The sequence below is a fragment of the Crinia signifera genome, chromosome 3, assembly GCF_055691185.1.
Source record: "Crinia signifera chromosome 3, ASM5569118v1, whole genome shotgun sequence".
Classification (NCBI taxonomy): Eukaryota; Metazoa; Chordata; class Amphibia; order Anura; family Myobatrachidae; genus Crinia; species Crinia signifera.
The window spans coordinates 38,652,117-38,670,165 of record NC_139219.1 but is presented as its reverse complement, the minus strand read 5'-3'; the positions used below and the strand labels follow the sequence as shown (position 1 = coordinate 38,670,165).

General features: G+C 45.6%; 1 protein-coding gene across 3 annotated transcripts in view; it reads left to right on the top strand.

Moving 5' to 3' along the window:
• Nucleotides 1–18,049, top strand: part of SYT14 (synaptotagmin 14) — a 165,703-nt gene that overhangs the window by 108,786 nt on the left and 38,868 nt on the right. For all 3 annotated transcript variants that reach the window (XM_083175663.1, XM_083175662.1, XM_083175664.1), the window contains exons 5-6: nucleotides 4,912–5,183; nucleotides 9,997–10,449. In XM_083175663.1, the coding sequence (XP_083031789.1) occupies nucleotides 4,912–5,183; nucleotides 9,997–10,449 (725 nt within the window). The remainder of the gene's footprint in view (nucleotides 1–4,911; nucleotides 5,184–9,996; nucleotides 10,450–18,049) is intronic.

Sequence of the window (18,049 nt, the reverse complement as noted above, 5' to 3'; positions counted from 1 at the left end):
ATGCGGTATTCCCGAGCATACTCTGTAATACTCTGTAATACCGTGCAGAATCGGAGTGTTTCCCCCGCACACGCATGGTTTGTATGTCGTCCGTAAACACGCCCTGTTCTTAAAGAGTGAGTCCGTCCGAATGCGGAGGACCCGTGGGCGTTTCTACGGACGATGGCCGCACGCGGCAGAACACCGTGGCGTGCGGACCGCTCCGTAAGAATGCGGGAATATCCGCACCGATCAGAATAAGGGCCATTGTTCCATAGGGACACATAATGGTGCTCATCAAAATGATTCACATCATTTTATTTACTCCATGGAACTTCAGTGACAAAGAATACTGCTGCACACAACTACCAGCCAGTGCTGATACTAGAATGGAAGCAGCCTGAGGCCAATGACAACACCTCTGCCCTTATTCAGATCTGATAGCAGTACACATTTGTTCTCAAAATGGGCAAAACCATGTGCACTGCTGGTGGGGCAGATGTAACATGTGCAGAGAGAGTTAGATTTGGGTGGGGTGTGTTGAAACTGAAATATAAATTGCAGTGTATAAATAATGCAGCCAGTATTTACCCTGCACAGAAACAAAATAACTCACACAAATCTAACTCTCTCTATACAAGTTACATCTGCCCCACCTGCAGTGCACATGGTTTTGCCTATTTTGAGAACAAATTTGTACTGAGCTCAGATCTGAATAAGGGTCCTCATGTGAAGTGCAAAGTCTGTGTTGGTCTTAAACTGGTCATACATCTACAGATCGATTGTCAGATTGGGCTGGTTGGAACAAAAACCTGGTAAATGGATGAGAGCAAATGACAGTTGACCATTTGCTTTGAAATGCTGGAAAACTGCCCAAAACTGTCATTCAGATATTACCAGGTTTTTGTTCCAACCTGTCCATTCTGACAATCGATCTGTAGATGTATGGCCAGCTTTAGATTTGCAACACAGACTTTGCAGTATGCGTTGCAAGAGCATGGGGACCTAAAGCAGGCCCACTATGTTTATTTTTGTGGTGTAATGCAAAAGTAAGGTTTCATTCCATTCATGCTGCCTGATTATTGATAGACAAAGAAGTGGAAAAAGTGCAGTTCTCAGGGTGTTCATTGTTGTGCAGTGTAATGTCTTCAATAAGTTGCTTCACAGTTCAGTAGAGAAGGCGGTGAAAGTTGGGGAGGGGGGGGGGGGGGGGGTTTCAACCCACATATTGCATTCCTCTGCACTGGTAGCCAGCCCATACTACTAGTCACATCCTATAAACAAGATGGGAGGAGAGGGACAACAACTACACTAGATCAGCCAATAGAAAGTTCGGTACTTGTTTCCTAGCACGGCACCCATCGCATCGTATACCATAAGGCATACAATGGTATGCGATGTTGCGCGATGTCAGCCGATGTTATACAATTTTAAATTGTATACCATTGCATTGTATGCCATTGTATGCCATATACAATGGTACGAATTAAAATTGTATAAGCACCCTAATGTTTTTTTTTTCAATGTAAAATGGTCCCCCTGTAATATTATTAATTGTGTAAGCACCGTAATGGGTGCTTACAATGTTAAAAAAAAAAACACGCCACCCCCACTGTCAACGCCAACCCGAAGCGTGGCGAGCGCAGCAAGCCCACGAGGGGCGGCGGTATGCGTCCTCCGACCTTTTCGTATCCCCACCATTCACGTCGGCGTGGAGCTGATTCTAGATAGTGTGGCGAGCGCTGCGAGCCACTGAGCCAGAAGCTAGGCGAGCGGACGCGGAATACATGTAAAGTAATACACGTCCGCTCGCCACGCTTCGGGCTCGGTGGCTCGCTGCGCTCGCCACACTATATAAGATCAACTCCACACTGACGTGGATAGTGGGGGTATTAAAAGGTCGGAGAATGCGTACCTCTGCCGCTCGCCACGCTTCAGGTTAGCGATGATTGTGGGGGTGGCGTGGGGGTGCATTTAACATTGTAAGCACCCATTACGGTGCTTATACAATTAATAATATTATAGGGGGACCATTTTACATTGAAAAAACCCATTAGGGTGCTTATACAATTTAAAATCATATACCATTGTATATGGCATACGATGCGATGGTATACAATTTAAAATTGTATAACATCGGCTGACATTGCGCAACATCGCATCGCATACCATTGTATGCCTTATGGTATACGATGCGATGGGCGCCGTGCTAGGAAACAAGTACCGAACTTTCTATTGGCTGGCCTAGTGTAGTTGTTGTCCCTCTCCTCCCATCTTGTTTATAGGATGTGACTAGGGGAATATGGCATGTGATGCGATACAATGCATAAGACGCCATATGACTGAATATCGAAAGTACCGAAAGTTCTTGTTGCCAATTTAACTTTTTTATGTTACTCAGGTGTAGATTTATTAAGCTTGGTGAAGTGATAAAGTGTCTGGTCTTTATCAACAGCCAATCAGCTCCAAACTGTCATTTTTCAAACCAAGCTTGTAACTTCATAGTTAGGAGCTGATTGGCCGGTGATAAAGTACAAGCCACATTTATCACTTCACCGAGCTTAATAAATCCACCCCTCAAGACTCTTTCCCCAAGAAAAGGTCACTTGAGCTTGGAGCCCTTACTGTACATTGGCAGAGGAAAGGGGTTTGTGCTGTAAATGAGCATGCTGAAATGAGGGGCACTCACAGCATCTCTGCTCACTACATCATATTTTATGTTGTTGTCATGGCAGCCACGTGACACTTAGCAAACTGTGAATCATTAACAGGTAAGGCAAAAAGTGCATGACACCAAGGCTGATCCTGAGCCGTGGGCTGCTGTGACCACTTTAGCATCCTTTACTGTAGTCACATCTGCAATAGTCTGTGACTGAGGGGCAGGCAGATTTATTAAGCCTGGTGAAGAGATAAATTAGAAGGTGATAACGCACCAGCCAATCATCTGATAACTGTCATATTTCAAACATAGCTGATTGCCTGGTGCATTATCACCTTCTACTTTATCTCTTCACAGTGTTTTTTTTTTAGGGAGTGCTCCCCACTGGGCGAGTTTTTTTTCTGGGGAGCACTCCCTAAAAAAAACCCCACCACTGGTCTCAGCGGTGCTGCCCAGCAAGAAGGGTGTGCAGGCCCTGAAGGGGTTAATACATCTGCCCCCATATGCTAATGCTAGTATCATCTCTTCCCCCTTTTGTACAGGTGTATAGTCTGTGACATACTGTAGGGCCTTATTCTAGTTCACTCTTTCTGACAAAATCCTTCTTAGATGGACAAAACCATGTGCACTGCAGGGGGGCAGATGTAAAATGTGCAGAGAGAATTAGATTTGGGTGAGTTATTTTGTTTCTGTGCAGGGTAAATACTGTCTGCTTTCTTTTAACACTGCAATATAGATCTCACTTTGAAGTAAAACCCCACCCATATCTAATTCTCTCTGCACAATTTACATCTGCCCCACCTGCAGTGCACATGGTTTTGTCCATCTAAGAAGGATTTTGTCAGAAACAGTGAACCAGAATAAGGCCCTATGTGCTAATGCTAGTATCAGCCATTCCCCCGGTGTACAAGTGTATAGCCTGTGACTGTGTACTAATGCTAGTATCAGCCTTCCTCGGGTGAACAGGTGTATAGTCTGTGACTGTGTGCTAATGCTAGTATCAGCCCTTCCCCCTGGTGTACAGTCTGTGACTATGGCCCTTATTCTGGTTCACTCGCAAAGGAAAATTCCTTCTTAGATGGACAAAACCATGTGCACTGCAGGGGGCAGATGTAACTTGTGCAGAGAGAATTAGATTTGGGTGGGGTTTTACTTCAAAGTGAGATCTACAGTATATTGCAGACTAAAAATTAAGCAGTCAGTATTTTCCCTGCACAGAAACAAAATAAGTCACCCAAATCTAATTCTCTCTGCACGTTACATCTGCCCCCCCCCCCTCTTGCAGTGCACATGGTTTTGCCATTAAAGAAGGAGAATTTTCCTTTGCAAGTGAACCAGAATAAGGGCCAATGTGCTAATGCTAGTATCGGCCCTTCCCTATATATATATATATATATATATATATATATATATATATATATATATATATATATACAGTGGTCGAAGTGGAAATTTTGAAGTGGGGGTATGGAAAAGTAAAGAGTGAATATAGTGCGCACCTTCGGACACCCCCCTGTCCATCAACGTCCCCTGCCAGACTGCCCCGTTGTACAGGGGTATTACAAAAGCACAATATGCGCTGCTGAGTGATCAGAGAGCATCCTGAGGGGGGAAAAAAAGTTTTTTTTTTTTTATCTTCAGATTAAAGTGGCGGTATGGCATACCCCCCGTATACCGCCCCACTTCGACCACTGTATATATATATGAAATTGCAGCTTAATATGTCTCTATTGCAAAAGTTTCCTTTATCTAGAACCTCCTAAGTTCTGAAATATCTCTCATTTATGTACAAAGCTGCTCTGATCTATTATCACTGGAACTAAACGCTTCCCCATAATTACACCTTATGCTTTGCACCATTCTGTCTAATGTGGCTTTATTACAAGAGAAATTCTCCAACAGATTCAATTCCCCGCACTAAGGATTGAAGATGTCACTGCTTTTAGCTAAATCTGCCCCTGAGACATGTCAGTCCACATCTGGCAGACTGAAGTATCCGGTAATGATTGCCTCTGTTAATTGCTATCGAAGTGACGTTATCTATTAGCAGCTTGTCCAATTCTTCTCCTTGTCATGACGGTCTTCCCAGTAGACTGCTGTGATTTGAGTGACATCCTTCTCACCAGTTTCTATGGTTATACAAAGTTATTGTAATGCTTTTGTGTGGCAGCGGCTTTCCATGTGTATTGTAGCACTTGAGGAACAAATCCATTTCTCCCAAACCAACACATCTGAGACCGCATTGCGTTAATTCTGGATTTGTTTCTTTACAGCTAATAGCATCCAGAGGATGAGAAGGACCCCTCCGCTAGATGAGCTGCAGCCCCCACCATACCAAGACGACTCCGGGTCACCTCGGCTTTCATGTACGCCCTCTGAAATTGGCGACAGTAAATGTGAACTTTCCCACTGTAGCAATAGCCCCAGATATTCCTATAATAAGTGCCCCAGTGAGGGAAGTATGGGGCAAGAAGTAGAGAGCTTCCAGCACAAGGGGTACGAGGAGGACGTCCCGAGTGATAGCACTGCTGTCCTCAGCCCAGAGGTATGTAAAGCACAGGGGCTTATTCAATAGCGTGGTACAAAGATTGAATTGTGTTCTATAGCCCATAGCGCTCTGCCAGGTACTAGCGGTGCCCACATGCAGGGCCTAATTCAGCATAGATTGGTCCCCAGTGTATTTACTCTGGGGACTGATGGTGCATCTCTAGGCATATGCCTATATGTGAATATACACATGTGCAGGGCCTATGTACGAACGCCTTTGGAGATTATCACAGTCGCTGAGGCATTCGCACAGATGGGGGCGGGCAGGGGGCTGGCGCATGGGGACGCCCAGCATTTCCTGGGCGTGCCCAAAAAAACGGTGGGTGCAGCCAAAAAGCCGCTGGGCATCCCCATGCAAAAGCAGGCGTGGCGAAGCCGCATGGGGCGACCATCAAAGTGTGTGCAGCACGTACTGTTTGTACTAGATCGCATCGCATCTAGTTCAGAATGCACACGGCTGTAGCATATAGCATACGTTCTGACCTAGATGCAATACAATCTATTACAGAACTCACGGAGCACAGGGCACCGTGTGTGGCCACCTTCTTCCACGAGGACGATTTGTCATCACGTGATATCCCCAATGATGAGGTCTTTAGGTCGACAGGGTCTAGGTAGACAGTCAAAATGTCGACCACTATTGATGGACAGTCAAAAGGTTTATACATCATAAAGGTTGACATGGTCAAAAGGTTAACACAAGCAACAGGTTGACATGAGTTATTCATGTGTTTTTTGGTTGTTTTTTTAACTGACGTGTTCATGTCTTGCTCTCCCAATGCTCATAGCGGGAGAATAAAATGCTCGGCACCTGCCCGAAGCATGGTGATCGCAGCGAGCCCCGCGGTACACTTATACGGTGTCTATGTCAACAAAGACACTGCCGAGAAAAGCCGGAAATAGGCGAGCTCCCGGCCGGAGCTAGTCTACTTCCATCCTCAGCTCGCGGCCACGCCCCCTTCTCACCGCTCGGCGGCCGGGACATTGAACCCCGACCGCCGAGCTCACGTCGAGCAAAGCGAGAACGGGACAGGGGCACGGCTCTCGAGCTTGCTCGACAACCGTACCCCTGACATTGAATACCTCCCTAAAACGTTAACTTATGTTGACTTTTTCCCACGCTGACATTTTGCTTGTGTCGACCGTCTGAGCATGTCAATCTTTTTCATGTGTCGACCTTTTGACTGTGGACCAACAGTGGTCGATCTTATGACTGTCAACCTAGACACTGTCGACCTAACAACCTGTACCCATATCCTTGTTATCATTCCTTACAAATGTTAAATGTTGCCACAACCAATCACCTCCTCTGATTTTTTTGAAACACGTGACAGGAGCTGATTGGATGGAGCACCATTTAACATGTTATACTAAATGAGGGTTCTATACATTCCCAATAGAAGAAATTGTGTATTCTATACATTCCCAATACAACTTTCATTTTATAGTCTCCTGCTTGGTTTTTTTGGGTTTATAGATCGTTCCATTTCTCAGCCAAACTTCTTCTAAAACATTCTAATGTTTTCTATTTCATTTAAATACAGTTTCCCAAACTCCATTATTACGGTCCAGGTTTTAAGAATAGTCATGCCTCAGACAATTGGATTTTGGAGGTGACTCTGGTTGACTCACAAGGTTACGTATTTGGCAGTCTTGCGAGTCCACCAGACACCGCCCGCACAGACTGCCCCACACACACACACACACACGATGCGATTTTGCAGCCTTGGGTGTGGGGGAGAAATCATTTGATGATTTCTCCACCACTCGCAGATCTGAGAAAACCACAGAGGTGTCTCAGATCTGCAGGTGCCCTATCAGCTGACCGCCCCCCCCCCCCCCCCCCCCCGCACCTGCATCATCGGGGAATCTCCATGGGAATGCCCATGAAACGCTGGGCATTCCCATTGCCGAATTTCCCGCCCCCGTCCGCACTGTTGTGTGCGAGCGTCCGGCAAATAGATTATGTGCGAGCGGCTGCACATGCTCATAAATCACTATGCGCGTGTGCAGTCATTAATAATCTCTCCCCTGCGAGTACACACAGGGGAGCGTCTTAATCAGAATAGGGGCCTTAATCACCTGGATTCAAACATGAATATCCCTAATATGTGGACTGTAATGGGCTGTTTTGGAAATCTGAGCTCCAGTTTTGAAAGTAATAAAGTGCAAAAGAAAACTCTTAATGCAATGTAAATATCTGCAGACTTTTCCTTTTATAGTGGAACCGTTACCCATGTCATGTTGGGTGTGGTATGATCCTCCGACAGTCGGGATTCCGACGGTCATTCGACCAAAGTCAAAATACCAACTGTTGGGACTCTGACAGGGAGGTGAGCGCTACAAAGTCCCTTGGGGACTCGCTGCATTGTTGTGGACCCCCACGAGGGACAATAGCTCCTGTAAGTCGGAAACCCGACTATATAGTTCAGATCGAGTCGAAAATGACCCTGAATTGAAGCGCGTGTACGCAGCATAACTCTATATTAGGTTTTTTAAGCACAACTAACATGACATAAAGTAATAACACATACCTCCTAACTGTCCCGCTGAATGCGGGAACGTCACGGTTTTTGTGGACGTTCCTGCGGCCAGCGGTGTCCCACTGTTTGCAGCAGTTGGGAGTCCGTCCCCCCAATCTCGGAAGTGCACAGCATCTATAAACGGGGCGTGGCGTAATTTTCATAAGCTGCACCCTCGTTTGCATATACCACGCCCCCATTTCGGACGCTATGCTATGATAACATCTTTATACTGCCATAACTCATTTACCTCCTCTTCTGTCGCATTCAGTAAATGACCTATCTCTTGGCTGAGAATCCTATTTATAATAGCCAATATGACTCAGCATGGTGTGATGTTCTTTGGTCATACTGGTCAATAAAGCAGCATTATGCAAGTGTGTCCCACTACTCTTCCCTGTCTATAGTCTTGAATATGTCCAGATTGATGGGTTACTTGCTGTTTCATTCTGTATATTTGTATGCCTTATGCTACACAGGAGAACATAGGCTGGGGCCACACACACAGGCTCCTTATGGCCAAGCGGAACCGTCTGAGCCACTATATGTGGCCTGGCACGTAGGCGGGTTTTAGCAGGTGAAGCAACAGCAGCACAAAACACTACCAGAATCAAATAAACAGTGTCAGGAAAGATTACGGAGCAGTTGTTAATAAAATGTCAAATGTGAGAAAAATAATTAATACCGTCTTATTGTTTGCGCTAAATCAGTAGGAAGATTTAAACATGCTTTAATCAGGGGTTTATGTGTATTCTGTCACCAGCTTCTGTAAATGTCAAAGGGAGCTTCCAATGCATTCCTCCAACTCCTGCCGTGGAATATTGTCCATATAGCATGAATAGTTCACTATACAACGCTGTTCACATTGGAAATAAAAGTCATTAAAAATATGCTATCACCAAGACAGTTTTTTTTTCTGTTGAGTATATAATCAAATAAATATATATATAATGCTGTAGACTATGGGCCTAAATCAGCTTTGTTAGTATGGGCAAAACCATTCTGCACTGCAGGTGGGGCAGATGTAACATGCAGAGAGATGTCGATTTTGGGGTTCCGGGCGGGGTCTCGACAGTCGGTATCCCGACAGTCATTAACCCGACATCGGGATCCCGACTGTTAAAACACAGACGGCCGGGTTCCCGACGGCCGTCGGCTATTCTCCCTCGTGGGGGTCCACCACCCCAATAGAGGGAGAATAGAATAGGTAGCGAGCCACAGTGCCGTCAGCATGGGGCTTCATTGCGCTGGCCATGCTGTCTGAGTCCGGCCAGTCGGGATCCCGACGTTGGGCTAGTGACTGTCGGGATCCCGACTGTCGGAACGGCATACCGCACCAGGTTTGGGAGGGGTGTGTTCAACTGTTATCTAATTTGCAGTGTAACAATAACACTGTAACATCTTTGGACAGACCCCCGTGTGAACGCCTTTGACGCCTATCACACTTGCCGAGGCGTTCGCATTGACGGGTCGTCTACATGAAAATGATGGGTATTTTCCTGGGAACGCAGGCGGGTTGATGCATGGTCCGGGCGGGCGGCTGTCGTCATATGCCATCAGCGCCCACCCACTTTTAGGCAGTCTGCGGTGGAAATAAAAGACAGTTTAGGCTATTTCCGAAGGGGAGAGAAATTATTTGTTGGTCGGTGACCATCATATGAATCCTCTCCACTGCAGATGCATGCGAGGGGGTGTGTTCTAGTACACTGCTCCTTGCATACTAGTGAGGAGATGTGGGTGGCAGGGAGGGGTCAGGCAGGCAGCAAGTTGACCCTACGTGCCGTATATTAGTTGCCTCCTCTGTGTGACAGCTCTTGGATCCTCTGCACAGTGTAAAGTAGCCCTTGGTGCGCACATTCACACCCAGACCTTACTTAATAATAGTCAAATACTTCTCATTTCCGTACCCAGCGCACATTGCCAATCTCTTTCTGTGCTGCGAATTCCCAGGCGAGGTAACGTGCCCCGAGGCTGTAACACTAATTCAGGGCATATTTAACAGTCAATTTTGACATATTCTTAACTCAGGGGGAAAAAAATGCTACCACATATTATATGAATTTCAAGAAGGTTTATTTCCAGGTTTGGCTCTCTGGTCACTGAGATCTTGATAAAAGTGTATGTAAATACATTGGATTATGTTATTCTGCTCTCTTCAGCTGTATTATTTTCAGTGTACAAGACATTTTCATGCATAGACATAGATATTGTCTTCTATTTTCTAAAAGATCTGAAAGCTAATGGAATAAATAAATTCATACTTCAATATTCTTTTTTTTTTTCTGGTAGGATTTGTCAGCCAGAGGTTCATCTTCACAGCTTCCTAAGTCTTTTGATCCGGAACCGGTAGCTAAATATGGCACATTGGATGTAACGTTTGACTATGATTCACAAGAGCAAAAACTCCTCGTCACAGTGACAGCTGTCAGCGACCTGCCCACGCACAACAGGACTGGGAATAGTAACTCCTGGCAGGTCCATCTTGTTCTGCTACCTATGAAAAAGCAGAGAGCCAAGACAAGCATCCAGAAGGGACCTTGCCCGGTGTTCACAGAGACCTTCAATTTTAATCACATAGAATCGGAAATGATTGCAAATTATGCCGTGCGCTTTAGACTATATCTAGTACGTCGTATGAAAAAAGAGAGGATTGTTGGGGAAAAGGTTTTTTACCTAACAAAGCTGAATCTCCAAGGAAAGCTATCACTGCCGGTGGTACTAGAACCTGCGTACAGTCTCTCAGTAAGTATTCCATGTAGACGGGTAGATACTGTAGAGCAGTGATTTTCAGCCTTTTTAACTTGCGGCACACTAAATAAGGTTTTAAAATTGCCAAGGCACACCATGAAATCCCCACAGGGCAAAACACATTGGCCCCCACAGGAAAAAACATATTGCCCCCCCATATAAAAAACAATCACACTGGTCCCCACAGGTTACACAAATAAAATACATTGGTCCTGTACATCAAAAGAAGAGACCAGTAAATAATAGTTGAACTGGTGGTGGCTGTAAACTAGTTTGGGCATCTCTAGATCTGGAGGCACACTTGAGAACAGCTCAAGGCCCACTAGTGTGCCACGGCACAGTGGTTGAAAAACACTGCTGTAGAGGCTGAGACCTGCAAAGGATACATGATCATTTGGAGTGCACCAAATCAATATTCTAGAATTCATCTGGAAACAAAACCCGTCCAGGTTTGAAACTTCCTGTAGTGTGAAATTTAAATCCAAGATTTGAGTTTTGGATTGCAAAGATTACGTGATTTTAGCTGATATTATAGATTTTATAAATAATTATGAAAACCACACACGAAATCCGAATCTAAACCAAAACACTTAAGGGTGGTTTTGCCAGCACCAAAAATACGGTGATGAATTAGAACCAAAACAAGGTTGTGTGCGCACATCGCTAATTTAAACCTTAATTTGCAAATTGCAGTTATGCTCCGAAAAGTGCAAACTTAAGGTCCTTCTCGATAAATTTACAGGGAAACCACATTTCCTATAAGCGATCCACCCCGCATTATACCTGATGGATGGTTCCTGCAAACACAGCACAGATTATCAAATGCCTCTGCCTAATTGTCAGGCAGAGGCGTTAGCAGGGAAGGCCAGGGACGAGGGCGGAAGTTTGCAGTATGGTATGTATAAGCCTATCAAACAAAGTCATCTGAAGGATGAAATCATTTTTATTGGAACGCAAAGTATGATGGGTACTCCAGATATGAGGCACCTAGCTTTTTTAAAATACCACATCTGCATAAACTAAAAGCCTATACAAGGGGATTATGGCCAAAGCCCCAAGTAAAAATCTCATTATAGACCTTCAATAAATAAATTCCATATTTCAGAGGAAGCCACTAAGCTCATCTTCTGTCAATAAAATAAATCACATTTGCATTTCAAAATAGTTTCTAGAGCAGAACCCGAGTGTGTCTGATTAGGTAACAGGAAATAACATCAGCGCTCATCAATCACCAAAGCCCGTGTGTGTGAGAGCATTTTCGGGACCATTTATGAATAATGTAATGCATGCAGTTCCTATAGTCACTAACAGAATAGTGGTCATTGGCTTTTTAGATCTATAAAAGCCGGATGTATTTACATCTGTGTCTGTATCAGCATGCTACCCACAGAATGGATGCACTTTACCTGTGGATCTACAGCAGGGGTGGGCAACATATGGCCCGTGAACCAATCCAGACTGTCCCGCTGCCCTCCACCTGTGCGCTATGGCAACTGACCTGCTTGTCATAGTGCTACAGCACTGCAGTCCTTACTCACGGAACCGCTGAGGAGATCTTGGCCGAGTCACGGGGGCAGCCAGGGTTCCTATGTGATGTCAGACACTGGGTGGCGTGGGGGAGGAGCCACGGTGATCCACTCTTGCTCGCTGGCTGCACCCTCCTAGGTTGCCCAGCGTCTGATGTCACTAAGGAAGTACCGGCCGTGTGTCCCCCCCCCCCTGCTCTGCTACTGCGCGGCTGGGGGGGGGGGGGGCAGGGGGATCAGGCAGTGCTACCGCCATCATCGTCGTCACATGGAGCCCTGCAGTCAGTCACTGGGGGGAGACAGCAAAGCGAGGAGCAGAGCAACCTCGGCAAGAAGGAGAAGGTAAGCAGCCAGCAGCATTACCTGTCATGTTGCCTGGCCCAATCCCTCCTACCCCCAGGCATTGCCCCTCTGCTGGACTCTGTCTCCATAATGGGCTTATTGCCCTGCTGTCTGTCCCTGTAACGTACTCGCTGCAGAATCTCACCACAGTCATGCCACACAGGGTGTCCTCTATATCATTCACCCAGAAACACACAGCATGGGAGAGCTACCTCCTGCATTGCTTATGCCCATACTGGGTGCACTGCACACTACTCACATGCTATAATGCACAAAGGCAGCATGGGTATGGACTGGTCATTTATACAATGTACCTGCTTTCTAAGCAGCCCCAGAGCTTGGAAGGCAGCACGCTCTGCAGCAGCGGATGCTGTCTCGCCCCCAGCTGGGAGCCCAGCAGGCTATCAATGGGCTCCCGCCCATGCATCCATTGGCCCCGGCGCAGAGGGGCGGCTGGCTAGAGGTGCTGGTGTGCGAGAAGTATTAGCCTAATATATTATTTAAGGGAGGGCCGCAAAAGTCCATCACAGTCAGCAACTGGGATGAACTTCAGGGTCCCATCCACTGCAGTGAGGCATAACATGCTGTACCTCACATGCGATGCCCTGCTGACTGACCCGGCAGCGTCAGGATCGCATATTTGATCCTTTTGCATACAATGTATCATTTGCGATCCTTTTCCTGGCTCCGGGATCCGATGGATCCTTGGTGGAGCACTGACAATCTCCAGCTCCAATCCATTGTGCACGGGACCACGCATCAGAATCACATGCAGTTTGGGCCGTTTTAATAAGATTTCTCGGCCCAATGCCTCAGAATCGGACAAAAACTGACCAAACTGCACTAGTGGATGGGGGCCGTTACACTTGTAAAGAGATAATATATAAGAGGCAAGTGTAAGGGGTCTACTATTGTGTTGCATAATGGGTATATGGTGTAGTACACTACACTTAAGGACACACCCCCTTTTGAGTGACCACAACCCCTTTTCCGGAGTGCGGCCCTCGTATATTTACTGGAAGTGTTAAGTGGCCCCCCAGCTGAAATAATTGCCCACCCCTGGTCTACAGTATACATAGAGGAGGGGGAGGAGCTGAGGCCAGTGCTGTGTACAATAGGTGTGGCCAGAGCCAAATGGCTGTGTATACCACCTATGCCATCAGCCTCACTGTCCACCCTAAATACATATATACTGTATATGTGTATATATATATATATATATATATATATATAGAGAGAGATATATATGTGTATATATATATATATATATATATATATATATATATATATGAAACAGATGGCTCCGGTGAAGGATATCCATAACGCGGCACTCACGGGTCTTTGCAAAAAGTGTTTTAATAGGACAACGTTTCGGGGATGCCTTGCCCCCGTCTTCAGGTAACAAACACAACCACCTGTCACTTATCTCACCTTATATTCCTGTGAAAGCCGTTCCACCGGGTCCGCGGCGTCTCCCATACTTCCGGGTGGAAGTCGTCATCTGACGCACTTCAGGTCCAGCGATGCCAGACTACCGCACGCCAGCATCAGCCCTAGCCGCACTTCCGGCATTGCGTTTCCAGACAACTGCATTCCGGAGTCAGCCTGGGCTCCCGTGTCATGTGGCTAAAATTAAAAACCACGTAAAAGCAACGTAACACTGCTTCGTGTAAATATATGCACAGATACATTGTTCAAAGATAACCAGGAGTACCTGTCTGCAGTACAATAGCATGTGAATATATTTAAATGCACTGTAGTCTGACTTCTAGATGAGAAAACATTAGAGGAACCAAGCATAAAATTAATATCGATCTGTATGCTTTAACACTTTGTTGTGCTAGAGCAGGAGTCCTCAAACTATTTTGCTCTGGGACCCCATCAGACAATAAAAATAATTACAGGACCCCAGCAAAGTTACTGCAGAAGGTCAGAACATGTGTAGTCAGCAGACAGCACATACATGGCAGCATTGTGGAGGCACACAATGATGTGAGGAGTCTCTGAAGTAACAGACAATTCAACAGATTTTCAAACTCCTTGAAGTCATCCACCTGATGGTCAGCAACATGGAGTTGCGACCCCATGCTGACAAGGTCGAGACCCACTTGGGGTCAGGACCCACAGTTTGAGAACCATTGTGCTAGAGCAACGCATTCCATGTGATGAGTTAATTCAATCCATTAGGGGAAACTGTCACCAGTCGGAAGATCTAGTTAGCTTCGAGTTTAATAATATCTTTTGTCGATCACCGCCTCGAGTGAGAGGAGGGACATGGTCCACCGCCATGTGCAGTATCGTAATGAAGAGAGGTCTTGACCACATTTCTTGAAGTGGGATGCTACAGGTTGGTCCATGGGCTTGTCTGCCAGTTTAGCCTTAATGGCTGACCTGTGCATGGCCATGCGTTCTTTAAATTGTCTAGTCGACATTCCGACATAATACAATCCGCATGGGCAGATAATGATATAGATAATATACTTTGTACTGCAGGTTAATACATGTCTAATCTGGTATTACTTTTGAATGTAGATGTTTAACCCCTTCACGACATTTGACGTATATATACGTCATGGCCGGGAAGTACTTCCCGACCGTTGACGTATATATACGTCATGGCTTAAAACTGTCACTGCGTCTAGAGACGCAGTGACAGAGGGACGATGTCTGCTGTCCCTGACAGCAGACATGTCCGTGCGATGCCGCCCCCCCGTCGGCGATCGCTGTGATTGGCTGTTCATTGTGAACAGCCATTCACAGCGTTTTCTGTGTCACCGGCGAATAACGTTCGCCGGTGACACGGGATCGGAGGTGATTGGTGCTGTAAAGTACAGCACCAATCACCGCGGGGTGTAAGGGTGACACTGGTGTCACCCCACCTCACCCCTCCCGCCCCCAAAGGCCGTGATTGGTTCGTCGGACCGACGGACCAATCACAGCCATGGAGGGGGGTTTAAACTAACGGTGACTGCACTGCAGACGCCATTCCGGTCTGGAATAGCGTGCAGTGCGGTCACCGTGCCCAGCTGCCGCCTATACTGACCAGAACCCATCCAAAATACTTACCTGATCATTGATATTGCTTATGATTGTGACATCTTGTGACATCCTGTGACATCTTGTGCTGCTGCGATTTATTAGATAGAGAGAGAGTTAGAGAGAGAGAGATAGAGAGAGATAGAGAGAGATAGAGAGGCCTAGTGCTATATTTTGTGCTGCTGCAGTGTGATAGAGCTATAGATAGAGAGATAGAGAGAGATAGAGAGAGATAGAGAGAGAGAGATAGAGAGAGAGATAGTGACAGATTGTGCTATATATTTTTTATATAACTGAAAGAGATAGAGAGAGATAGAGAGAGATAGAGAGGCCTAGTGCTATATTTTGTGCTGCTGCAGTGTGATAGAGCTATAGATAGATAGAGAGAGATAGAGAGAGATAGAGAGAGAGAGATAGAGAGATAGTGACAGATTGTGCTATATATTTTTATATAACTGACTGCTGCCCCCCCTTTTGTGCTGATCAGTATAAATTAACTGATCAGCAACTTTTTGGGGGCGCAGGTTTTTTTTTATATATATAGATATACCTGTCAGTGCTGCTGCTGCAGTGTCATAGAGTGATAGATAGTGAGAGATAGAGAGATAGTGACAGAGAGTGATAGAGAGTGCTAAATTTTGTGTCTGCTGCCCCCGCCTTTTGTGCTGATCACTATATCTGAGGTGATCAGCAACTTTTTGGGGGTACAGAGGTTTTTTTTTTTATATATACCTGTCAGTACCACCAAAGGTTGTACACCTGCTGCCCCTCACTGGTAATCAGTGTCGCATCACTGATCACCTTTTTTTATTTTTTTGTGAGTGCTGTGGGGTCTTTTTTACATTTTTTTTTTTACACACACTGTGATTTTGTGTGTGTCCTGTGGCCACTGTGCGCTGATCAGTGACGTACATCACTGATCAGCTTTTTCGGCACAGGGTTGATCTATTTTTTTTTTTTTTGGATCAAATTCCTGTTGCCTTTGAGCGCTGTTCAGTGACGGACGTTACTGACCAACATCTGTGCTCAATTTTTGGCGCAGGACCTTTTTTTTTTTTAACCCCTTCCATTTTTTTTTTTTTAACCCCTTCCATTTTTTTTTTAACCCCTTCCATTTTTTTTTTAACCCCTTCCATTTTTTTTTTTTTTTAACCCCTTCCATTTTTTTTTTTTTTTGAACCCTTCCATTTTTTTTTTTTTGTATTTTTTTTTTCTGCACTACACACTACATACCCCCCGGGTTGAAATAAAGTTTGTACCCCCCCCTACACTATACACGTGTTGAAACATTTCACTACCAGTAACACAAAAATATAAATGGCATCCCAAATGTCATCCCAAATGTCGTCCCAGTCATCCAGGAGAATGTATTCGGTGGAGGAGGCATATGCCATGCTTGCCTCTGACTCTGACACAGCCAGTGAGGCAAGCGGGGAATTTGAAGGATTTGTCTTAAGCTCCTCTTCCTCCTCTGATGATGAGGGACCCCCTCAAAGACGCCCCCGTAGAGCAGCTGAGACCCCCCCCCCCCCCAATAATTGATCTCGTATGGACCCCACCACCAGACAATTTTGAGCCCCAGGTTCCTGAGTTTTTGGCCATCCCAGGAATCCAATTTGATTCAACAGGTCTCAGAGAAATTGACTTTTTCAAATTATTTTTCTCTGATGATTTTATAAATTTAATGGTGGACCAAACTAATTTATATGCCCAGCAGTTTATTGCTCAAAACCCCACGTCATCATTTGCTAGGTGGACCCCTGTAGATGCAGTAGAGATGATGACGTTTTGGGGTCTGGTGTTACATATGGGCATAGTAAAAAAGCCACAAATTAGGCAATATTGGAGTACAGATGTTCTGTACAGCACCCCATTTCACCGTATGGCCATGCCCCGGGCTCGTTTTGAGGCAATCCATAAATTTATACATTACACCGATAATGCACAGTGCCCACCCAGAGATGATCCCACCTTTGACAGGCTATTCAAAGTCAGGCCGGTCATTGATCATTTCAGTGCCAAATTTGCAGAGCTATACATCTCTGATAAATGTATTAGTATCGACGAGTCCCTTATACATTTTAAAGGAAGGGTTAAATTCCGCCAGTACCTTCCCAGTAAGAGGGCAAGGTATGGCATAAAAATGTATAAGCTGTGTGAAAGCACCACAGGGTACACCCACAAGTTTAGGGTATATGAAGGGAAGGATTCAAGAATTGAACCACCAGAATGCCCCCCCTCCCTCGTAGGTGTTAGTGGAAAAATTGTCTGGGATTTAATGCACCCCTTCCTGGATAAGGGTTATCACCTCTATGTGGATAACTTTTACACCAGCATCCCCCTGTTTAAGGCCCTTGGTTCAAGAGGTACAGCAGCTTGCGGTACTGTGCGCAAGAACCAAAGAGGCCTCCCCAAAACGCACATTGCCCAAGTAATGAGAAGGGGTGAAAGCAGGGGAATATGCACCGAAAATATGTTGTTGGTCAAATATAAGGACAAGAGGGATGTCCTTATACTGACAACAATTCATGGAGACAGTACCACCTCCATCCCTGTACGAGGTACCAGTACCCACACCTCAAAACCAAATTGTATCCTAGATTACAATAAGTACATGGGCGGAGTGGATCTTTCAGATCAGGTACTGAAGCCGTACAGTGCCCTGCGGAAAACAAATATCTGGTACAAGA